This window comes from Tetrao urogallus (genome assembly GCF_951394365.1).
Source record: "Tetrao urogallus genome assembly, chromosome: 3".
Lineage (NCBI taxonomy): Eukaryota > Metazoa > Chordata > Aves > Galliformes > Phasianidae > Tetrao > Tetrao urogallus.
Window position 1 is genome coordinate 7698992 of NC_136815.1, and position 26001 is coordinate 7724992.

The window sequence follows — 26001 nt, forward strand, 5'->3', positions numbered from 1 at the left end:
GGGGGGTGTGAAGCGGGGCGCAGATTTGAGTTTAGAGACAGAGGGAATTGAATGCATTTCCTCTGTAAATATCTCTTGGCACATATACTATATCTACTATAGTCTATATCTACTATACATCTACTATATCTATATATACATCTACTATATTATAGTAGATCATTTGCACTAGAAAGAGAGCAAGAGAAAGTCTGAGAAAAAAATAGCGTAAACATACTTCAGAACTTTAAAGGTGAATGTAGTTTGGCTGATAAACCTTGAATAAAAGCTTTGAACAAAAAGCAAAATGAACTCATGTACTTTAGATGTTTATATATTCTCATCATTACTGTTAGTAATATAGTGATATTATTTTTTTGTTGTGGCAACTGTATTGTAACCAGTGAAATGTATATGGGGAGCATTACAGATTTCTAAGTTGTGACTCACATTCATTAAAATAACACCCAGGAGTTACTTTGTATTGCTGTAAAAGATTGAAAAGCTGGCAAACAACTATTACAAGCACCTAGTCTTACAGTGATATGTCTAGATGTTATCTTTGACACAGCACAACAAAAAATCCAAGAGTTCATGCAACCTGGAAAACACTTCAGTCTCCACTCTGCAGAAAGAGCTAAGACATGCTCTGATGAGGACAGGCACACAAACTCACAGAATGGCTGAGGTTGGAGGGTCCTCTGGGTCCATCTGGCCCAATCCTGCTCAAGCAGGGACACCCATAGAAGTGCTTCCTTGTGTTCAGAAGGAACCTACTGTGCTCCAGTTTGTGGCCATTGTGTCTTGTCTTGGCAGAGATGCTCCAGTCCGTTAATAATTTTTGTGGCCTTTCAACTGAAATCTCTCCAGTAGTTCTCTGATACTGTGGGCCCCAAACTAGATGCAGCACTCCATCGATATTAACTAGATTTTCTGGCTAGAAGTAAGTAGATTAATTGTGTAATCCTTGGTGTTATGCACACAACCTAGATATATGTCTAGTTGTACATTTGCAGTTTCTCCATGATGACTATTTATACGATCACATTGTACAGGATAGACAGAGTTGGGGAAAAAAACAATCTCCAGGCTGCTAGGACAGTAAACTTTTGTTACCTTCCTCTCCAGACTATGGTTTGAGGTATACATGAGTAAAGTTGCAGGAAGGATGGAACTTGGATGAATTTTCCTAGCAGGTAAGTCATCTGTGTACTAAGAAATAATTAAAAAGAAATGGAAGGCACCCTGAAGTTTCTCTACTCTCCTACTCTAGAAAGGACTAATGTCACTTAGCACAATCCTGACACACTTTTAGTTTGTTTCTAAAAGCCACCAAAAATACACAGCTTTCCCCTGCTTCAGGCAATTCCAAACCCTCCTGGCTGCACAGTGGAATCTTGCAGCCAGCAACTGGTTGGAAAGTTAGAAGAAAGTCTCTAGTCACCCACTTTTAATCAATTACAAACACGGTGGCATCACTCCATGGCTTCAGCAACTGTAAACTAAACTGGAGTTACAGGCAGATTACTGGGCTTCTGCCCTGGCCACGCATTAATGTATCTATAAGTAACATGATTAAATATGGCATGTGGCATGGGAAACTGCTGGGTTTAAATAACACATAAAGCGAGAGGGTGACAGAAGCTATGAATTGAGAGCACGTGAGTGGAAAAGACTGTGTTAACTGGAGCCTGGTAGTAGATGGATCTTCGGGAATCAGGCAGCTTCTCCCTATTTTCAGACATGACATATGCTTCCAAATGCTTCCAAGTCCTACAGTTAAGTCAACAGGCCTCTTCTTACATAAAATTGCATTGGTATATAACTCAATTAATCAAAAGATGACATCAAAAAGTATTAATGCACTTAATTTGGTTTAAAATAGAACACTAATCATTAAGATTTAATATATTTTTTTTAATATCATACTAGTGAAAGATGAAATGAGTTATAAGAAAGAGTCACCCTGACAGTTTTGCATTGATTTTGTACAGTCTGTTTTCCAATTGCTTCAAAACAAAACCTATTACAGGACAGACAGAGGAAACTCAAAAGCACTTTGCACACCCATAGAAAAATAGTATTGCTTAATGGGATTTCCCTCTGGAATATATAATCAGTGTCATGGTTCGTTGTCTGTGTGCAGCTCCTTTTTTTTATAATGAAATTAGAAAATTTTGTCATCTTATAGAAAAAAACAAGACACATTCCTTTACAGGAGATATATCAGAGAAATCTGAATAAATCGAAAGTTTTATGTTGCATACCTACTTTACAAAAAAAAAAAAAAAAAAAAAAAAAGATGCAGTAGAATTTTGAGCCACTGCTATTAATGTTGATTTTTTGCTTTAACAAAATTAAAATTAAGTCCACCATGGCACTGTATGAAGTATTTCACAATACTATTTTGAAATAAATGAATTATCCTGCTTTTGCTGAGGCAAAAGTAAGGTGTTCATGGTCTTGGGAAGAAAATTGCTGTTACAGACATTAAATCAGTGGGAAGAATTGACACATCTGCTGCTCATTGCATTTTCCACTGTTTTCCACTTTTCAATTATCCACTTTTCAATATTTCAACAAGCAGTTCAATATTCATTTTATAAAAGACCAAAAAGATGCAGTGTGGAACCAGACTCCAGCAACAGTGATAAACCAAGATGCACTTTCACTTCCCTTTCATCAGTTGCTCAACTGGTAAATTGCACTGTATCCTGTTACAGCTCTCAACAGGGCCACATCCTATCCTGTTTCAGAAAAGTGTGTTTGACTTCAGAGAAAGAGTAGGATGTGGGAGAAGAGGACTCTACTGGCAAATTACCTTCTATGTCAAAAGACGAGTAAAAATCTGTGAATTGTGTTAGGAATTATCTGAGAATGTCCTTAAAAAAATACAGCTCGTGAACAGTAATTTTCAACAGTTTCCCTTGTCTTCTGTGCTAGGGTTATACAATTAAAATGGTCTTACTGAGATATGGAGATGCACAAGGCAAGTTATACTTTTTGGCAAAAAAGAAGAGAAATCAAGTAACAAATAGAGACTTCATTATTTTCAAGGCAAGTTTTTAATAAATTGGGCCCCAGGTTTCCTGGACTAAGTTCCTCTGCTCACATTTCCAAGCATATAAAAGTCCACTGAAGATTAAGCCTCATTTCACAGCACAGTACTCTTATTTGAGGCTGTGAAGATCAGTGGTAGTATTGAGGCTGACAAAACTGGCCTGAAGTCCTGAAATTCAGCATAGGAAAGGCGGTAAGCACAGAGAACAGCTGAGGTGATGGCGAAAAAAATCCAAGCTGACAAGCAAACAGATTTTGGAGGCTTTGCAACTTGATTTTCTTTTAAGTGAAATTGTTAATCTGTCACGAGATCAGATAAAGACCGGATTCTTCAAACATGCGGATGTTTGGCTCATCATTTCTAGAGTCTAAAAACTGCTGATCAATAACTGTATTTATGGAATGGAAACTAACCTGTTGTCCTTATAAATTATGAAAGAAAACTATTTATATAACACAAAAAAACCACAGTGACGAGAAAAAGATTCTTAGTATGACTAAATCAATCACCAAATTACATCTCTTGTACATCCTTGTGAAACACCTAACTCTGGAGATAGCAATCACAGGTGGGAAGAAAAATAACTACAACAATAACAGTTATATTTGTACTGCAAAAGACATGGATGAAATAAAACCAGCACCCACACACACGTCACAAAATTGTTTCAAAATGAGTCTGAAACAGCAGGAATGTGACTTACCATCAATAACACCCTCCTGAAGAGACCCATATTGATTGCCTCTGTCAGCAGGTGAATGCTAGCAATGTCTGCACCACCACGATCAGCTCCTACAGTCACCTGGCTTGGATCTCCACCAAAGCTACCAATGTTCTGCTGCACCCACTTCAGAGCTGCCAGCTGATCCAAAAGGCCTGCATTTCCACTTGCCTCAGAAGAGCCTGTCATGGGAAATAAATAAATCAATTGGGAAAAAAAAATTAATAATAAAACGAAAAAAAACCCCAACAACTAAAAACATTTGAATTTTTGTTAACTGCTACAGCCCAGGTATCAACAATTCACATTACCAAAAAAGATTAATAATTCACTATCTACTTCATTTTATTTCACAATGAGCCATTTATTTTTAATGATTTAAAATTCTCCACATTCAAAACTAGAAAAAAATTCAACGGAAGAAAAGCCAGGAATAGAAACATAGCTGAAATTATCTGTTTATTCCATTGCCAAGATCAAATAGTCTACTTTTAAAGAGCAAACTTGGAAACTAGGGAAGGAAATGAACAGGCAGTGGAATAAAAAGCTGTCACTCTGTGGACCTGTCTCAGGCAAAGAGCGATTGAATGCATACACTGTGTAGTAGATATCTGCATGCCTTCCATAATGAGGTACTGAGATACCACAGCTGGTTTAAGTAGCAGAACAGAATGTAGTGGAGGCCAGATTACTGATAGCCTTGCTGATCATAAAGATATTCACAGCACAACAGCCATCACTGTAATTCTCCTTTCAGAAGTACAGCAAATAACTAAATATATGGCTCTGGAAATTACAAACTTCTCCTATAGCCATAGCTTCAGCTGATCAGGTCAAGCCACTAGAGTGAAGCAATGGCAATAAATACTCTCTGGACTGTTTTAAGAAACCTAATTCTAAGAGCTTGTTGCAAACATCCTGAAAGCTCCCCAGAGGAAGTGAAATCCATGTAAATGTTACAGCCACACAATGTGCCTTGCTACATTAGTATGCTAAAGAGGAAAACCAAGGAGGGAAATACATACAGTTCCTTCTGCTCTGGTAAAAACCACAACCAGGTTGTGAAATGTACCGTGCTGGGGAACTGGGACATGCACTGGTATCCACAGCACTTAGCTTAAAAGAAATGTGTCCTTTGACTTCTTGAGTGAATCTTTTTCAGTCCTTGAATCATAGCCTATGGTATAAATCTCATGGGCAGTATTTTTACAAAAAAAAAAGGTTACACTTTTGGGACCACAGGAGAATGAAAAGAAACTGGTGTTCAGGAGGAAGTAGACAATGTCAAACATATGCATTTCTGTTATTACTAAAGTGGAGAAAAACAATGGTGCTAAATTTAAAAATAAAGATCCTGTTTCATATAACTTCACGGCCTGTTTTAGAAGAATCATGCCTAAAAAGACATGACCATCTTCTCTATACCCTTGCCATCTAAATCACTGGCAATTCAACTTAATGTTTCTGAGTGCAGAAACAGAGATGAGATCGCTGGTAAGAATGCGTCACACTTACAGCATTAGTGGTAGACAGCAAATCAAATAAAACTTTCAGTGTATTCAAAAGTACAAGTGAGTTTTAACTCCTGCAAAAGATCTTTCAGTAGGATGCCAAATCAACAGCAGAACTAACAACAACAACAACAACAAAGGAAATCTGTTGTTTTCCTCTCTGTCCTTCCTCCCTTTGCAATTCATGGCAAGTCAACAGGACAGGATATTTCACTTTGCTTAGTTGGACAATGAAAATGATATTGCTTAAAAAGTGAACTATTCAGAGTGACCTGCTAACAACCTTGCTCCTAATGCCCCCAAAATCCTAAGAGGATTATCCAGACAGGATCTTTCCTGTTTGAAAATGATGGACAACTTCCAATGGACCAGGATTCATCCAAGACTTTCAGCAAGAGGAACTATCCACATGAAAAAGCTGTTAGAAAATTCATCCCGATCCCTCAACTATGGGCTTTAATATAAATACTGCTATGTAATATTCAGTCCAGAGAACAGTTTCCACTTAGCAAGAAACCTAGGTGAGATTCGCAGGGCTGAACGTTAGTGGGTAATGTGTGAGCAGTGCTGCGTAATGGAACATTGCTCAACAATTATCCACACACCCTTTGACTCTAGCCAGAATGCAGCCACAGTATCACTTTCACAAACTGAAAACAGTGATTCTTTCCTCAGATACACCTATCACCAACTTCATGTCAAAAAATAAGCAAGGAGTCTGTGGTGTGAACTCTCTAGTTGAAGAATAGGCTTTGCTGAGAGTGAGCTTTAAACAAAAGAAGACAAAAGGAAAACAATGGCGAATATCTGCAGCAGTAACCCCAAATTAGGCAAAATTCACAGTGTTGCCAACAATGAATATTCAAAAGAGTTATGTAGCAAACTACATTGGTCTAGTATTTGCAAGCATGGAAAAAAATAAAAGGATATAAAGGATATACAGCTACTAATGTGTCCACTGGAGAGAATAAGGATTACCCACCAGGTAGAGAGAGCCAGAACTCCACTTGCAGTTATTTCTTGGCCATTTCCACTCCTTCTCCATAATACAGGCAGAGATACAGGCTTCTAAGAAGTCCTAACTAACATTTTTGTTTGTTTTTAAGCATAACTGCTACAAAATGCAATTAAGTCCACAGTTACATTTATTCTAGAAATCCACAACTTACCAACACTAAGGAAGCCGAAAACACCAACCCTGTAGTTTGCTGTTACAACAATTGTATTACTGATTGCAGCGAGGTATGAGCCGTCTATGATGGTCTTTCCTGCCTCAGCATTACCACTCCCTCCATTGTGGAAGAACAGCAACACTGACAGGTTTTTGACCTGCAGTGACAAACAACTCAGTTAGTATTCCTGTAGCCAACTCACCGGTGAGAATACAATCTTCCCAATTAAAATTATCTAAGCTGTTCATGGCTCTTTAACAGTGAGCATGATGACAGGACCTCTGTTTACAAGACTAAGCCTAAACTGTCCATAATGAACTTCACATCATTTAAGAGCATCCAGTGAAACATGGCGTTTAGTGTGTGTTTTATTGTTTTTTTATCCCCCTTGCAAAGAGCAGTGTAGCCTGTTCTCAAGCTAGAAGGGTTTATTTTAGAATGCAACCTCAGTTTTACATTTAGCATGCTCAATCTCTATCATATCTCTATCTCTATCCTTGGGACCATGCAGAAAGAGGCTCTTCTGCTCAGTAGAGTGTCGCACATGCACACACACACACACACGCACACACATCTTACTTTCTGGTCACAAATATATGCACTGATACGGCACAACTACCTCCTGTCTCTCCCTCTCAATTATTTCAGAGGCTTCTTATGACCACCATACGGTTACCAAGGAAAACCCAGAGAGTGCACAAACTGAAACACACAGCTTTAAGGAACTTCTGATTCTGTGGAAAAAATAACTTTACTCACTGTCCCTTGCCACTGGTTCTCACTTCTGCACAGCATGAGGCATGGACAGAAAGATGAGGGGAAACAAAGAAGAAAGAACTTGTTTTCCCATGGAAATTCATTCTAAAATATGGCTGTGTTGAACCATGGCAGTTAAGACCACAGGAAATGTGATGCTGAGTTTGCAGGAGGTGTTCAAGTCCACGTTGGATGGGGACCTGAGCAGCCTGGCCTAGTACCAGATCTGTAGAGTGGTGGCCCTGCTGTGGCAAGGGGGTGGGAACTTGACGATCCTTGTGGTCCCTTCCAACTTAAGCCATTCTATGACCTTATGACCTTATGATTCTATAGGAATGGGAATAACACGTGCAGGTAACAGCAAAAGGAGAGAGGTTATGTTTTCTGGTCTAATTTTGTGGAGAGTTTCAAGCCTTAATCTTGCCTTTGAAGCCTCTTCAAGTCAAGCTGAAATGCTCTAGTAATGCCTCAAGTGGTAATGGTTATAGGCAGAAAAGAGTACCTCAGCAATACCGGCATCAATTTTATTTGGAGGGTTATATGGTACCCGTAGCTATGGAAGCAAAATGAGGTGATGTCTTTTGTCTTTTTCAGTGCTACGAGTCCTTTGGTGGCAGGGAGTAGTACCCAGACAATGCACTAGTTCATGCTTAAGATGCTACTGAACAACCTCTGTATTTGCTGCTCTCCATGGGATTCTACACTTGAAATTTACTTAGCTAGTTTAACTTTCCATGGGAAAAAAAATGTAAAACCATAGCTCTCAGTATGTGAGTGAAAAATAGAACTCGCCACAAGAAGAAACAGGAAAATGCCATGCCATCTGCTCCCAGATACTTCTGCAAAAACAGAAGTTTTGGTTTTCTTTGGCTGGCACATATGACGCAGTGACTTGACCAGGCATGCTTCTAACTCATACCTGTACCAAAAGACAAGAGGCATAAAGTACAGTACTACAAGGAGAAAAGCCAAGCCTGTTTATTCTACCAGGTGGCAGAAAATGCAGTGCATTTGAATGAGTTATCTTGAAAGCAGCACTTAAGCGGAGATGGCAAACTGCCTGGGAGAGCAACCTGGTGTTTTCAATAAGTGATGCCTATACTCAAAACAAAATGACAGTCTGGGACAGCAGGGAGAAAAGTCTTCCTAGTGATTAAAAGGGCCCTGCATGGGGCTGTACGCTCTGCTGCCAGAAGTAGCTCTGAGGTAGCCAGGCCAGCTCTTTCAAGGCATGCAGTCTGACAAAGACATCTCTTGGTGTCACCTTCTAAAAATTATGGTGGAAATAAAAGTCCTGTTCCTTTACTGTGTGTCCACAGTATATTATATGGCATATTATACAGTGTCTTCCTCCCCAGCCCCCAGGGGCTTGGCCAACCATCTCAGCATTCTAACACAAAGCTTTATTTTCTATCTGATTGCAGTAAGAAATTCAGGAGTTTTCACGTGACATTTTCTCAGGTTGCACCACTGGCTCAGTCATCTTTGAAAGCCCTATTTTAATGCACTGTTGGCAGGGCACAAATTTAGCATTGCTTTCTACCCTCATTCCTCAACTTTGCCTCCATGGAGGTCAACAGGGAAAAAGTCAGCGTGCGCTGCCACACAACTGCTGGTGGCACTGGTATTTGGTCAACTGGACACATCATATCACTTCAGAGACGTTACCATTTCTGTGCCCAGACTCTCCTCCTTTGCTGCCACCTTCCGCTTGTGTTCTGTTTCTCTTTTTGTCTCTTTCATGTCCAGCCTTTTAATTTTCTACCCTCCAAGTTACCCAACAAAGTCTGCAGGGAGTAAGTTTGCACCAGGAAAAACAACTGAGTGCTTAATTTAACCTCGCAGCCTTTGTGAACACTACATGGAAAACAGTAATTTGCACCCATTAAAATGCTTTGAAAAGAGACAATGCTTAGCTACAAAAAATTCTGCTCATCTCCTACTTACTGCGGTGACAGGAACAAAGACATTCATGTATAAGCAGTCTTCACTGACAGAGTATAATGAGGTCTCTCTGTCTCCTGGCTGCCAACAAGTTGACCTATGGAAATCAAGAAAATTGCAATGAAAACTTGTACTCTTTTTCCTCCACTGCTATTTGTTCGTATTTTGATGACCTGTTTGAGTTTGTAAGATCTTTAATTCTGTGGATCTCAATATCATTTAACATTATTGCCTTCTGCAAGTCAGTTAAGAAATAGGTAGGTTGTATGCACCCATACGAATGCAAAAAAAACCAAACATTTTGTATTTTTATAACTCTAATTCTTCCCTGCGAAAACCAGCACCATTTTAAAAAGAAGATGGCTGTATTTCATTTTATTTTGTTGTTGTTGTTGTTGTTGTTGTTGTTTGTTTTTTGTTTTTGTGGTATCTCATGAATAACACCAGCACCTCCATTTCCTAGGATCTCCTTTTGCCAGGACTGACTCTGAGGAAAGGCTGCCACCTGCTGAGGCAAGTCCACAGCTCCTCCAACAGTTGGATATTGATATACTTTTTTTTTTTCTTTCTTTCTTTCTTTTTTTTGCCAGAAGTCTCTGTTCAGATCCATGTTGGTGTTAGGAAAAATTTCTTCTCAGGAAGAGCAGTTTAAGGACATGATTTAGTGGGCATGGTGGTGACGGGTTGATGGTTGGACTAGATGGTCTAAGAGTTTTTTTCCAACCTTAATGATTCTATGATCTATAAATATTTATCTTTTTTCATTAATGGAATTAGTCTAATGTGAATTTCTTGGATAAAAAAGTTGTACAATCCCAGTATACTCAGAAATCTACTTGTCAACATTTTTTATACACAGAGGTTGAGGTGTTTCTGATTCTCCAGTGAACCTCCACAGTGCTAAGCTCAAAAAATGTTTTTGAACTTAAATGAATAACAGAAAATAGATGCCAAATGTTTCACTGGCACTGAGAATTCAACAGATAGGAGCAGATTAAGTAAGGTCCCTAAACTTCTTGTCACTGCAATACTAGACATTGTCTTCAGAGGGAGACCATGCAGGTAGCTGAGCCTTACATAAGTCCCAGCAGACACCACAGTGTTTCTGCATATTCCAAGAGCTGATGGTGTGTATGCTAACCTAACAACATCGTTCACCTGAAGAAACAAAAGATCCTGTCTCACCAGATTCCTCCAGTGTACCTAGTTAAGGCTCAGTGCCACATGTGGTTACACTTTAACACCCCTACAATTCAGGTGCAACCTGATGAGATCACCAAAGAACAAAGACTCTTCAAACTCTCGCAATGTCATACTCTTCACTCAGTTATTCATGGGCTTTGCTAGAAACTTCTGGTGACAGATCCTGAGTAATGGAGGGGCCAAACAGCTTTCACACGTCTTTAAATCTGTAGTCTCAGGACAGAAGAACACAGGATCTCAGTAGACCTTAGGTTAATATTAGCTGCCTTGGAAGCACTCAAGACACTAAACTTCATCTCTCAGTCCTGACTTCTGGAAATCCCTATAAAGAAGGTCTATGAAATCCTTCCACCAGCTTCTCACCTTTTCACTGTTTTGCATCTTCAATTTTATTTTTTTTTTAACATTTTTTCCTCACAGCCCTTCACTTTGTATGCTCTGTATTTTGCTATTAGATGCCCTACGAGAAAGAAACTTCGTTTACTGCTGCATTTCTATTTGCTGAAATTCTATCTGCTGCTTTATACACTTCTAGTAGTGTCACCCGATCCTTGCTTTCTTTCATTAAGAAATACACGTTTAGAAGTTGTCATTTTGGTCTCCCAAATGAAAAGCTCAAGTCTTAGGGCTAGATGAAACACAGACACGCACACAAAGCGTGTATCTGTCAAGTACCTCCAACCTAAACTCTGTAAACCGACTGAGCAGTGGCATCTATACAGCACTGAAGAGACAGGACTACAACTAAGGGAACACTAGATACAGAGACTTTGGAAGAATTTAACCCATTTGCTAACACGATTCCTATCTTTTGAATCTTCTTAATACATTACCTAAAATGCCTAGTGCTTCAGTCCTATCAGCAAGGAAATTAAAAAAATATTTTTCTCCTAAGAATTTTTGCATAGTAAAGGCCAGTTGGGTCCTGACCTAGATGAAACTAAGCAGGTTAGCTTCTGGTCAAGCCAGCATTAAAATGGCCCTTGTTTGATTCAATACTCCACAGATTTGTGGCTTAACTGGACCAATTTTTTTTTTTGTTTGTTTGTTTTTCTGTAAATACTGTAGATACTCAGAAGTAAAATGGATTGATAGTAGACACTATATGTGGACTTAAGCATAGATTCAAGTCAGTGTACCTAAAACTTCCTTTTTCTTTGAGCTGCTTGCATGCATTCACAAATAGATGGAGAAATTATTCCTTTTACTAAACGTAAGTTTAAACTTAAGTCCCATACTTATTTTTATGCTATGGGCTCCTTTGAAAGAAAAGATGTAAATAATTTTGCCATAGCTATTCTCATACAACTGGGTGAAACAAGTGTTTCTGTGGATGATCACAGGTATTCCTTACCGAGCCACAGTAGCATTCCAGGTTTTCTCCCAAGCAAATGGTTCTGGAGGATTAAATCGCCTCTCTGCAAGAGGAGGTGCAGCGTAGGGAATCCCAAGGAACTGGCTGATATTTTTCCACTCTGTGCCGATCCGTACTGCCTGGGGTTTGCCGATCAAATCCCCATGGGATGGAATGTACACAGATGGGGCCAAAACTGATTCAGAAATAGGCAGTACTAAATCTAATGGGGTGGAGAGAAAGAAAAAATAATTTGCTCTTTTAAGTTAGGACCATTTCAGAAATGAAAATTATTCATTTGAAATTCAGGCAAATGGGACTGTGGAATCTGCTTCCATAAACAGGACATGGATAAAATTATGTTGTTTCTCCACTTGAAATACGTCATGTTGTGCAAGATGTTAGCTAATAGGTACAGACATTTATCTAATGTGCTCTTAAAACTCTTTCTCAAACATTTTTTTTCCATTAAGACATTGCATTAACCTGTATATTTGAGAATTTTTATAAGAAGATTTTCAGATTCTCCTCCTCTCCCAACTCTAAAAACCAAGATATTAAACCTTTAAATATTTAGAGCAGGTCAGAAATAAGAAAGATAACAACATATCTCATTGGTTTAGGCTGTCACCCGGACAGATTTACATCTCAATCTCCTTATTTTTTGATTGTAGAAAATTTTGAAATGCTCCTCAACATGTTACACTTTTGCTTTATTTTGTTTTAATATAAGGATTACCTGGACTATTGGTCACATATACAAAAGAAAATTCTTTCAATAATCTTAAGTAATTTTTTTATTCAAACAGAACTAAGAGATATCAAGTACTATTCCACTTATAAAACAATCTATACCATAGGTGGGAACCAAATTCTAAGGCATGTCACTAAAACCAAAGCAGTTCATAAATACACCCAAGACTAGCTTTTGCATCAGTCAGTGATTTCAGTTCATTTGATAATGATAAATCCATTTATCTCTCAGTGAGTTTGAACCTAGAAGCTTCTCATTAACTGCCATTTTTTTTTACAGTAACTTCAGTGAACAGAAAAGGAAATATTTTTCCCCTTTCCTCTTATTGCTACCTGGTTCCTAATAAAAGATATAATCAGTGTCAAAAGAATTATCAAAGAGCGAAACAACAGAACTTAAAGCTTCAAATAAGCACAGAGCTAAACAATAAAATCTTTATCTCTAGACACCTCTATTTCTGTCTGAAACCACTTTCACTTCTTTTAAAAGTTGACCTCAGGTGTTTGGTTTTTTGTTTTTTTTTGTGTGGTTTTATTATTTTTTTTTTTGTGGCTGTTCTTTGCTTTTGTTGTTTTCTTTAAGAAATATTACTTAAGACTTTTGATTGATAATGAGGTTTCACCATTTTTTGTGTTATTCACAGAATTTAGAAGGAAGGAGAAAGAAATAATGACTGCAGATTAAGAGGAAGGAGCTGGACTTTTGTTACTGTTTGTTTGTTTGTTTGTTGTTGTACCATTCTGTACTTTCCAGAACTTATTTTATAGTCCAGGCTTCCATTATTTTATTTCCTTCAGCGGTTAATGTTACGATTTTGTGTGTGTTTTTTAGGGGACATTTTCCCATACTACTCAGTCTTAGTTACACTAAAATAATAATGGATACCTACCTAGAAAACTTCTGTAATGCTTGTGTCAACTATTTCCTCACTCTCTCATAAATGAGAATTGCACCCAGGCCACCAGAGTTGAGTTTCTCCATTCATAACCTTACAACTCTCACCTTGTCTCCTGTAGATGTACGTAGCTGGCTCTTTGAGTAGAACCTGACAGCTGTGCCCTTCTAGACCATGTGAGCATATCTGTGTATCGGGGTAAAAAAGGCATCTTATTGCTGAAGCCTGGATTTCCAGGGTAACTACTGCACACATCTGGTTCCTTGAACATGCTGTGAGGTGAAACATGAAGAAAAAGAACAATCAAATTTGTTCTTAAAGTGTGTTGTATTAAACTGTTATGAAATGCTTGAAATAAATGCTTCACAGCAGGTCAAACAACATTACTTAATTCTAAGGCAGAGTAATTGGAATAAAATGTCCTTGTATTTCCCAAGCGTTCGCCAAACTAAACAAAGGTTATAACAGGCTTAAAATGGAGCATTACAGCAAGAGAGCTGCTCTCACAGATTTTAAGAGAAATAAATCTTCTAATAAATCACTGAGGACCTCAACTGAATTCACACACAGTCCCCAGGTCAGACTCCTGATCAGAAAAATTCACTTCTTGTTACTACAGCCCAACTCGTGCTTCATCCCATTCACAGGTTATCTGTCCTTGCACACTGCAGCTACCTGTTACTTTATGTAATGGCACGTAATTCTACCACATCTTTCATATGGATCCAGTTACATAAGAGCACTTCTTAACTGCTCTTTAGAAAATAATTACATCAGGCCTTCCAATATTTGCTACTGTATTCTCAAAATGGCTGAAGAACAGATTTTTTTAAATATGTAAATAAGTGTATCTATATTGGTTGTGGGGATAGGGAAGGAACTGTTCCTGATGTTTCATTCTCATAAGCCAATGTACTCTGAAATGTTATGGAGAAACATTTCCTACCAGATAGACAATAGTCTTTGGCAGTGGCAAAACTGTTGGATATTTCCCTGCTAACATGCACAGCTTCAAAGTTTGAGATGGTTGAATCCACAAGAACAGAGGACACATTTAAGGGTTGCCATGTATCCAAATACTCTGTAAAATGAATCATATAAAATAGTAGAGAAAACAGTAGAACAAACAAACATGCACAAAACAGCAACAAAGAAATAAACAAACAACAACAAAACCACCAGAGGAATATCATATAGAAGTAAAAACACTAAACAGTTATCCAATGAGAGGCTTTCACAGTCCTCAACATCAACTCAGAATTAATGACGTATAACATTCAAAGGATTTGATTGGCTGGGGGGATCAGTCCTACCTGCAGAGGTCATGCACAGTTTAGTTTACAAAGGTATTCATTTATTAAAGAGGAAATTGAGAGCAGCTCTGTTCAGGTCTTACGCATCAAAACCTACAGGCCTACTTACATTGAAGGACGTGGATCCTATTACTTCCACACACATGCCTGAGCAGCACAGCAACAAACTCCATTGAAGGCAAGTAAGCATCCTACATATGACCAAGCACTTCCAGACAGAAATATAAATCTCTATATATGACAGGGCTGCTGTTCTAGGGTACGCTTCACCTCAGCCCTAGTCAGACAGGGTAGGTGTCTACATCTGAATTAATTACACAGGAATCCTTTCATTATCAGGAGGAACAGACAGTTTTAGGATGCAAGATCTCCATCCTGATTTAGATGTTTACTTTGGGATGAGGAAAATCATCACATGGACTTCACTGAATACAAGATCTGGATGTACACATTGTCTCATGTTAATAGCCGAAACAGAGATGTGCGTTGCCTGCATTTTTCTACACGTACATGGGTATGTGCGATACAGATTAATTCTAATATGCAATAAATTCTAACAATTTCATCATATTCTTCTCACAATTAATTTAAAATAAAAATAAAAACCCATGAACATTTTCTCATACATTGATAATAGCTATAGGCTATCAACTTTACATATGCAGATAAAAAATAAAAGAAAGCTCAGAAAAGGACATGCCATTGATTAGTTTAGTTCCATCCCACAAATCAATATGTTTTAAAAACAAAGTGGCCCTAATGTGTACAGCTGAATCCTAAACAGGAAATTGGTGTTACCCTTTCTGCCTAATTGTAGGATGGGGACTGATCTTAGTCAGCTGCTGCCCTGCTATTCTCGGCGAGCAGTTCTTGTCCTGTTGCTTCAGTTCATTTACCACACAGAACACAGATGCAAAAGTTATGATTCATTTGGTTCGTTTCATTAAAGATTAAAGACCCCTATGTTAAAAGACTTTTTATTTTATCCCTTTATGTGGGATAGAGCAAAGTGAATAAGACATAAAGGCACAATGGTCGCTTTCTAGCCCATGCTGAAACACAGAACAGTGACCATTCACGTTGCAAGAACTAACAGCTCATATCTAAAATGTCATTTCCTTTGCTTATTCTTCACTCTGAATCCCACAGGGGGCCCTTTCAAACTCCCACTACCCAGGTGGGTTTTATGTTCCTTTGCATTTTCACTCCTGGAGGGAGCATTCATATTTTCATACCAGATTTATACCGATAACTTGTAGTGCTTTCTTCTTTCCATTATTCTGCCCAGCTGACCCCAAATGCAGAAACACTAAGGCTTGTTTTGATGACAGAGCATGGCCCTTAGACCCAGAGCCATTCATGGCACCACTGCTGGCAGATATTTGTTGGAAGAAAAGACTTTACCCATTGGTTATTTCCTTCTTCCCTTTCTCCCACCTAGCTGCAGATGCAGCAATGCCCAGAGGCCATGCACATCTGTGTCATTATGGGGGCAAAACAGAACTTTCTATAGCTGACATAAACTTGCCTCATCTAGAATCTGCTCTCATAGGGCACACAGCATCAGCCTGGCATTGCCTTACTGAAAATGCATAATACACCTGAGGGGCTGGAACACATCCTGGCTTATATATAGCTTAGGCTCTGCCCTTATGAACCACATTTTGGAAATTACTTTAATTGGATAATTACAGTGCACTGAATCCAGCCAGCCCTGTAACTTTTACTGCAAAATTATAGATGTCCCACAAGGAGAGCTTCTTTCTTCCAAATGTTCTTGTTTGGGTAGGCAAGATTTTAAGAATGGATTTGCAAAAGGGTCCCCACCGGTCTTCCTACTCAAGTCAGGAGATCACAAGGCTGAAATAGATTTCCTGAGGGCATGCAGTCCAGCCTCCCACTGTCACACTTGATTTCACTGTAAAATCCTCTTCATAAAGTCAGCAAAATCTTCATAACTGACTTCAGTGAAGGCAAAGAAGGGTCAGTTCTGAGTTTGCTGGAAAATCTGACATTAAGTACAAGGAACTAGAGATACAGAAGTACACTAATATAACAAGTTAAGTGTAGAAGAAAATTCATGATCTTGAGGAGATACGTAAATCAGACGAGGTGAACATGAGGTTAAGGAGGTACATAAATCAAACATTTGGGTCTACTGTGCCTAATTCAAATCTTGATTATGAAGATTGTAAACCATATCTAATAGTCCAGACTCAAGCCAAAAAAGCTTGCACAGAACTCAGTGTTTTATATTCTTAGGCTTCAGAGGTTTTTGTTCTGTCTGCATGTGTTTAGCATTTTTTGTTTGTTTGTCTTGTTTCTTTGTTCAGTGAAGGCTGCTAGGCTGTCTGTACCAATAATCTCTGGAAACAGTGCACTGTCAACTCACAGTAGACCAGCAGAAAATATGATTCTAAAATAGAGTTGCCTCCCATTTTTGTCAGACTTCTGAGATTTGAATTACCCAAAATGAGAAATTTTCTTAAAACTACTGCATAATAACTATAATCAAACTTCAGACAAACATGTCCCAGACGATCAAATGTGTTACTTTTGGCCTTCAGCAGCAAGCAATAATGCTATTTTGATGTGAAATGCAAGCTTTCTTCCTCCTTCAGTACTTCCAATTATAGTAAATGGCATAGAACAGCAATATAATAATGTAACTGTACTAGGCATTTATTTAGTTTAAAATAAGTTGTTTCTCAGTAGGGTAAAATCCTCTTGGCTACAAAGACAGAGTAATTCTAGCAAGGAGGTCCATTGTGCTGTATGGGGCATAGTAGACCACTTCTTAGGAATGGATGAAAAAGGCTGTCTCTATTTTAATACCAAAACTCCCTCTGAAACATTCCCAGTATTATGGGGGGGGAATGGATGCTATTAATCACCAACAATCAGCAACACTTGGAAACAAGAAAGATTTCTCAGAGTCTTGTAGGCAAGACATGAATTTGTTTTCAAGATAGTCCACCCAAGTGTCAAGTCATTTTTAGATGTTACTCCAAAGGATAATATTCACTTTGTGAAGCCTTCAGATTCTGTTTTAGTGCTTTGCTTCACTAAGTAGCAGTAGGCTACAAGTGTGCTTGCAGTCTCAAGAAAGCCAAGGGGAAAGCAAGATAAAAGACATCAGATGTCCTAACGCCCTCCAAGCCTTCCATGACCTCACTGGATTGATGACATGGAGGGTTTCCTCAGCTGAGTACATTCTGTGGCACCTCTACTATCATGAGCATCTCCACTGAGACTGGAAATATCTCCAGTGCTGAATATCCTGATGGGAAACAGGATTGCCATGGGAGACAATCCTGTGGCTACTACTCAGTGCTGCATCATAGGAAGGATGATAAACATGAAGGAATACAGAAGATAGAAACACAAAGTATCTAACTGATCATTACATCCACATGCCTTGGCAGTTTCCCAAGGAATTATTTAATTTGAGAGGAATGGGAACTGAGCCCATATGATTCCTCCCCACATTTCTGTATGTAATCTGCAGTCACATGCAGAGATCACCACCAGCAGCTGCCAAATCTTAGACATATAGATGTATCCAATCTAAAACTGAGGAACTTGAAGACACTAATGCTCATTAAAGTTTGGATAATTACTATACACAACTCATAACTATGATGATAAATTTAAAAAGCAGAAATTAAATAACAGTCTTGCTCCTCCTTTCCATATATTCAGGAATACTTACAGGATCTTCATTTTGCTTTCAAAGCCGGGTAAGATGCTTCATAGACCTTTTTACTTCTTTCAGTCTTAGTTATAAAGACATAAAAATTCCTGCCAAACACCTCTAGGTAAGCTGCATTCAATGACAACACTATATAATATATATATCATATGTGTGTTTTTTTTAATCATCCTGTATCTTCAGCTGCCTGCAGGAAGTTCCACCTAATTATGAGACTGGTCTATTTTGTCTTTCAAAGTAACATCCCTCCACATTCACAGAAATCAGCAGATTTATTTTTTAAATACTATCATCAGTAAACCAAAACTGCAGAATGACTATATTAGCATTTTCAGCATGGGCGATTTTAAAATACCAGCTGTCCTCCCATAGTTAAAGGTCACACATCATATCTAAAACTAGCCACAGATGGTTCCATACTCAGTCTTGTCACAGCACATGCTCTTCTTCAGGGGAAAAAATGCTCCAAATGCCACAAGTAGGACTTTCCCAATCTGTTCAAATTAACTACTTTTTGAGTATTATTTCTCAGCTAACAGAAACTGGGCCATACTCACAACATGACAGCAGGCATATGGTCTGCTCCATGTGATACAGAAATCAAAGCGGAGAAAACAAACAGAAGTATTACTTGGGTTAAAGATGAAAACCACACATTCCGTTAAATCTCCTACAGATTAATGATGAAAATGACTTGGAGAGTTCATTCTGATATCAGAAAGTGTATCACAAAAGGGCAAACAGACAAATGTTGATGAAATAACAACAAAATAACAAAAAAAATCAGGCAAAAGGCACAAACCAAACAGCAGCATGCATCTCACCAGGCAGACAGCAGGCATTATGTTATTGCAGACTAACGGGGCTTTGAATGAAAGTTAGAAATGCCCAGCATTGCTGCTTTGGGTGTGCAACATGGGGAGTATGAATGGGAGCTCTGTATGGAGAGAGGAGTCACAGGGCTACAGCGGGCTGCTAGGTGAGTAATTCTGGTACAGGGAGTACTGCATGCCTTCCTCTTGGTGTCCCTTTCCAGAGGCTAATCTTGTGTTGGGAAGGGTTTTTTGAATGCTGTTCTATGACAACATAGAGAAAGAAACTGCAATTGGATATTATTCTTGCTGTTACAGATTCAAAGGTCTAGAGTTTTTATGAAAATTTCTGTTAATCACTATTAATCAACATTTTCAAAAGCCCAGATTGAGAAACAGAAGGAAAACAAATATATGACTTTGCTCAATTTGTTTAGGAAAAGTTTCAGTGAAGAACTCTAAGAAATTATTTGGATGAGAGAGAGCAATTTAGTCTTGACTTTCATCAGTGTAAGCTATTGATTCTATGATCCCTTAATCCTATAGTGACTGCAGTAGAATTCCCCTCTGTGTACGGAAGGGATGGATGGATGGTGCCTTGCAATCCCTTGTCTCCAAGGAGTTCTACCTTCAGGCAGATTTTAGGATATATTAAATTGTTCTAGCTGTCCCTTGCTGACTTTGGCCCATTAAAGACTCAATATGCAAATAAAACAAAATCAGCAAATAAAAGAGATTCTGAGTTTAAATAATATACAACGTGAGACAAAGTCTATCTAGCACTGGGAGAACTGGCACTGTTGTAGATCAAAACACAAAACAGCTTTTGGGTCATTAACATTTCTTTTGAAGAGTATTCTCTAGACTAGCTATTTGGTGGGGGGGAAATAGAGAATTTTAACAGTTTTATCACTAAAGAATGATACTTTGCATTGGAAAGACGATCTAGAGATGGGTATGATAGAAGATTTTAAGGGTAAAATGAATATCTCACTTGCTATGGATAACTTCTGTGCAGCCTCAGAGCAAAAATCAGCCAAACAGGTCTAATTACCCTAAGTGTTGTTTAGGTCACTATCTTCCTACTTAAGAATGCAAGAAAATCATAAAAGGAAAGTCACAGAATATGTGCTAACCACACTGGTAAGAAGAAAGCTTTAATAAATCATGGAATCATAGAATTATAGAATGGTTTGGGTTGGAAAGGATCATTATGATCATCTAGTTCCAACCCCCTGCTATAGGCAGGGACACCTCCCTCTAGACCAGGTTGCTCACAGCCCCATCCAGCCTGGCCTCGAATGCTTCCTGGGAGGGGAAATCCACAACCTCACTATGCAAAGTATTCCAGTGACTCGTCACCCTCTCAGGAAAGAATTTCTTCCTCATATATAGTCTAAATCTACTGTCTTCAAGTTTGAAACCATTTCCCCTTGTCCTGACACTCTGTAAAGCAGGATTCTGTTTATCCTGCAGTTTGTGAAGGAATAGAATTGCCCACCTTACAAATTACCTGCTTAGCTTTTTCCAGCATTTCTCATAAAAAATAATTTCTGCCTACTCATAAAATAGGAATTTTCCTTTCACTATATTAGAACACTAGAAAAGCACAATTTATACCAGCAAATACACATTGCCTGAACATGAACATAACCGGAAGTCAAAGATGATAAGAAGATAAAACAGCTAATAATAAATCCTGAACTCAGTGTTGAAAATGCCATGATTAACAATCTCCTGCAAGTCCTGTTGCAGCTGGTTTAAGTTAAATGGCAAACGGAAGCAAATTAAAAGGTCTGTTTACGATCAAACAGATAGTCAAGGGTAGAGATGGATGAGACTCTTCAATTTCAGTCTAACCCAAAGGCTAAATTGAGTTACAGAATGGCTAGTCAACCTGTTTTCTTGCTGTTACACATAGCATAGCTACATTCTATGTATTTTTTGAAAGAATGCATCAGGAAAAACCTCTTTAAAATTTGCATGTTTTTAGGGTGTAATAAATACACTGTCCTGAAAGTTCAAGTTTCATTTATTAAGAGGAACCACTCATGCAAGAGCCACAATATTGATTTACTACGGGAATGAAATAAATTTTCTTCCTGACAAAAAAAACAGTTTTTTGGGGCTCAATTCTGAATAAACTTTGAGAGAATATTCCCAAACTTGAGGAAAGCTGTAAACAAGGACAAGAAGCAGTACAATTTATTGTTTTTCTACATCAATTCTAAAGTTGTATAAATCTGCCTTCACTTCTAGGGGTATTTACCCTCCCATTCTCTCAGTTTTTAGGCACAAGTCTTTAAAGGGACAAACTAGGTTTACTAATATTGACTCCGCATTTTTATTATATTTATTTGCATTGATCAGGAAACTCACTGTCACTCTCAGCTGCTTCAAAAAAGTGCTAGAAACACCAAAACAGCAGACCCTAAAGTAATAACCAGATTTCTTGGAGGCTTCCCTTGACAGAGATCCCCTCTGCTGATCACTGCACTAAAATGCAAACACATATATGTTGAAACTCCTGGTACATCTGCACTTACAAATGATACATTGCTATTTGCTAAATATTTTGGCTCAGATTAGATTAGCACTCTGGCTGACCAAGCTTCTTCCATTTAAATGATGCATGACTAACAAAAAGCATACATGTTGCATCTGAATAAATAAACTCATGAGGAACACCATTACAGCGTGGCCTTTAGGAAAGCAAAATAAAGGACATTTCTTTTTTGTCTATTTATTTATTTATTTATTTTTCTTTTTTTCTTTTGGTCTTAACACATGAATGCACTTACCACTTTCTGGCCTGAAGGGCAAACTAACGGTTGGACACAGGTTAGGCACAGTGTTCATCAAATCAGCTGAAAGTAGAAAACACAAAATAAAGTCAATGCTGTAGTGATTCCCACATCATTTGTGGAATGTGAACACTGCATCTTCTCATCACTAACACCAAGAACAAGGATCTGAGCCTACTTTGCTATTTAACCCTTTTTGGCTTATTCATGAAACAGACATTCCTCAATTTATGTATTTATAAGCATTCCTACAAACAGTTTGCAGACTGCAGCTCTTTTTATGAATAACTCATTTCAGTAGTTCTTTGTTGGTTTTTTTCCATGACCCACTCTGTACTCAGTTTCATGCATCAGAAGAGACATCAGATTTTCTGTTTCCTCATTAGGAAACTGGATTTTCTCAAAAGAAAAATTAGGAACAAGACAGTTTCCAGAAGGAAAGGCTTCAAATTAAAATTCAAATACTAATTCATATTTTCCACTCATGAAGCTTCTCAGTTGCTAGCATTTTCCTTTAACATAAATAGAAAATAATATCTTCCCTCAAGCACTCATATTTCGTAAAGTACTTCAACTATTCAAACCAGTTATAAGCCCTCTACTACTATCCAAAGGTGCCAAAGATGGATCAGATTTTTTTTTTCTTTCACTTTGTACTGCACATGCATGCAGCCAATAAATATTTCTGAAAAGTTGTGGGTATACCACATTCGATGACATCTGTGAAAAATTAGGGCTGTATCCAGGACCCTATCTTTTTAAATAGTATGTTCACCAATGGCTACATGACTACATATACATACTTAGCCAAATTGCTAGTGTGCTGAGCGGCACCTGTCAGCTCCACATGGTGACTTAACATATTGTGAAACACAGAGTACCTTTCTTCAACAGCAGGCTGTGGACTAAAACCAAAGACCCACCTCATATTAAACTCCTGCTATCTACAGTAAATTCTTCCCTCAGATTTCACTCTTTTTACCCTTCAGTGTCAAAGTCTTCTTGTTCCTCTTCCTGGTTCCCAGACACCCAACACACCAGCAAAACTGATACAAATTTTTGTCTGCAAATATCTTTATTTGCATACACATCTGTGCCTTGCTATCTGTTATGGTGGAAAAACATCTGAAGCTTTTTCATTGCAGAAACATAATCTTTTCTTCTAACACTCCCCCTTTTGCATATACTCCTCTACTTCATTCCTCTGTCCATGAAGCAATCAGTATACTTTCTTTTTAGTTGTTTCTTTATCAATGAGAGGAAAAATTATTCCACAAAGTGTATCTGTACCTCTGATATCTCCTTCTGTTCACTTTGCCTTCTTACTGCTCCTCACTCTTTTCGTCTACTTTTCCTTTAGTTGCATCTCTGCTCCCTCTGTCCACAGGTCCCTGATATTTTCTATATTGTCAATAGGCTGTTGTTATCTCTCTTGTTATGCTCAGACTTCCTCCCCCCAAGCCCACACACTGTGGATTTAGCAAACTCTGCAATTTCAGCGATGGACCCTCAAGTCTGTGCTGTGTCTCCTTGAACAGAGGTGGCACCAATAAGAGGAGATGTTCTAGTGGGCAGAGTACTACCGAAGAGCTTGAAAGGTTACACAATAAGTTCTTATTTCAGGGACATTCAGTGTGAATGCATTTTACCAACACTATAAAATGCAATGCATTGCAAGGATATCTGACTTAGCTCTACACAATTTGAATGGATTATTTTTATGTCATGTGCACTGAGAATTATGTATTGACATTGTGCCTCCCCTCTCTACTCAAAAATCCTACAAGACAGCAAGGAATTTAAAAGTAGTGAAAAGTGCTCCTGATTCCTGTTATTTGGCTCAAATTGTTTCCCAGACTCTTTCACTGTTGCCAGACTTGCTCCTGCAAGACCTTCCTGCTTAAAATGGGGTTCAACAATTTTCTGTCCACATAGACTTAGCAAGGGGTTTGAGGCTGTACTCCACAAGGATGACTGAGATGTAACTTAAAGCTGTTTCACTGCATGTTGTGCATGGAAGTGCTAGCTTGTGGGGATAAGACCATCAAATTCGCACTTTATCCAACTTTCATTCTGTAATACCATGATTACAACTACAGGAGGTCTTTAGGTTGCGTGTATACACACTCACTTCTATCATGGAATTTTATACTTTTTTGTGTGTTTAGCTATCTTAACACAACTGAAATAGTAGCTTTTTAATAGACAGAATGGTTTTAAAATGACAAATTCTCTGGATATCTTGAGGTTTTACGTTAGCTTGTGGTTTTGACCTCTTCTATTAGCAACTAAAATGTGTTTTCATTTTCTTTGACAAAACAACTTCTTGGGTTACCAAATTTTTCCCAAGATTACTCATATTTAATCAGCATGTTTTAAGCTCTTAAACAAACAAACAAAAAAGCTTTTAACAAAACAAAACAAAAAGTCAATAAATCAAAAATGTTTTGGTTTTTTTTTTCATTTTTTCTTGGTTTTCACAACCAGCAGTACTTTAGGGGGGAGTTTTCTATGTTTTTCTTTTGTTTTAATGATAATCTTTCAAAAAGTAATGGAGACTTTTATTTCACTATGGAAAAGAACGTTCACTTTGACTAAATTGATTTTTTTTTATTTCTCTTAAGGAAACATGCTAACCTCTCATAACTTTTGTTCAGTTTATTGCCTGAATAATACCACGTTACCTTGGAATTTGGTCTTGACACTTTCTTCACCAAAGCAGCCAAAAGTGAATTTTAAATTCTGTAACAAACCCAAATCTTTGAAGTCACTCATCTACGAATATTATTAAGGCAAGCAGTGAGAAACAAAGAATGATGTCTTGACCATGGCTGTGCAGAGGAATTCAATGTTTGGGTTCCCTCATAGATCACAAGTCTCACCAGTTTAAGAAATTCAATTAAACCTCTAAGATATTTCTATTCCTTAAAAATTCAGATTAAAATACACTTTTCTTTACTTCAGGCATAATTGTCTTCCTTGTCTATTGCTATTCTTGTTAATTGCCCATATGCCTAAAAGTTAAGCCTTTTATGCATTGAAGAGTTCTATGATTCTATGAAGGTTATTAAGAAGACTGAATGTGCAGATACCAGTTGGAAAATACACGTGCCCTGGAATACTCACCAGGCTTCTGATACCAGCCAAATGGATGTATTCTGACTTCAGTGTCTGGCAAACTACAATTTGAAATTTGCCAAGTACTTCTTGATTCCTCAGCACATGTCTGAATTCCTAGGCTGTTCAAAGTCAGGCACATGATTTTTCCTCCTGCCAAGGAAATATATGGTTATAGCAGTGATGAGGAAGAATTTCCTCTTCCAGACAGTATCTTAAGGAAATTGAAAACGGTGTGATTCCATTGCACATTAAAACAAATCTCACTGAATTGGGAATCAGATGAAAATACCTTAAACATACAAAGTTTTGCTATGGGTGAAAATAGTGTAAAAAAAAAAAAAATCAGACTGAAGTCAATGTGAGGGAGGGAGATACCAAAGTTATAACCCAACTAAGGTCACTAGGGGCATTTCTACTAAGCAAAAATTTTGAAATCCTGCCGCAAGGTCAGTATCTTTGAGCAAGGAGCCCTTTCAAATTAATTCAATCCTGGAAATTAAAAACCTTCATGTATATTGAAACACAGCATTTACTTAACATCAAAACAAAAATTCTGCCTTTCAAGGAGGTAGGGTGAATATTTCAGTATCTAGGAAGTATTGTAGGATTTGAAACAGTTAGAAGTGTTATTTAAGATTTATTTTGGTTCATATTAAAACACTTCTGAAATTCATCTTGACTACAGTACTGCTAGTACTGGATGTCAGAAATACTATAGACAGTAAATATAATTTCCTATGTTTGATGTTTTAAAATCTGTAATTTGTTATACTTAAAAGAAACTTAAATTCATAATCAATTAACACTTTGAATTTCATATAATTTTATGGAAATATGAAGATTGTCTACTGCTTTTGATTTCCACATTCAAATCCGAAAAACATTGGATT

At 37.9% G+C, this 26001-nt stretch overlaps 1 protein-coding gene across 1 annotated transcript in view; it reads right to left on the reverse strand.

Annotated features, from left to right (window-relative positions):
• Window positions 1–26001, reverse strand: part of TG (thyroglobulin) — a gene marked incomplete at both ends in the record, with an annotated part of 138390 nt that overhangs the window by 56815 nt on the left and 55574 nt on the right. The window contains 8 exons of the mRNA XM_079534017.1: window positions 3744–3943; window positions 6442–6601; window positions 9148–9241; window positions 11702–11924; window positions 13458–13622; window positions 14297–14431; window positions 21989–22054; window positions 25118–25261. Coding sequence (XP_079390143.1) covers window positions 3744–3943; window positions 6442–6601; window positions 9148–9241; window positions 11702–11924; window positions 13458–13622; window positions 14297–14431; window positions 21989–22054; window positions 25118–25261 — 1187 coding nt within the window. The remainder of the gene's footprint in view (window positions 1–3743; window positions 3944–6441; window positions 6602–9147; window positions 9242–11701; window positions 11925–13457; window positions 13623–14296; window positions 14432–21988; window positions 22055–25117; window positions 25262–26001) is intronic.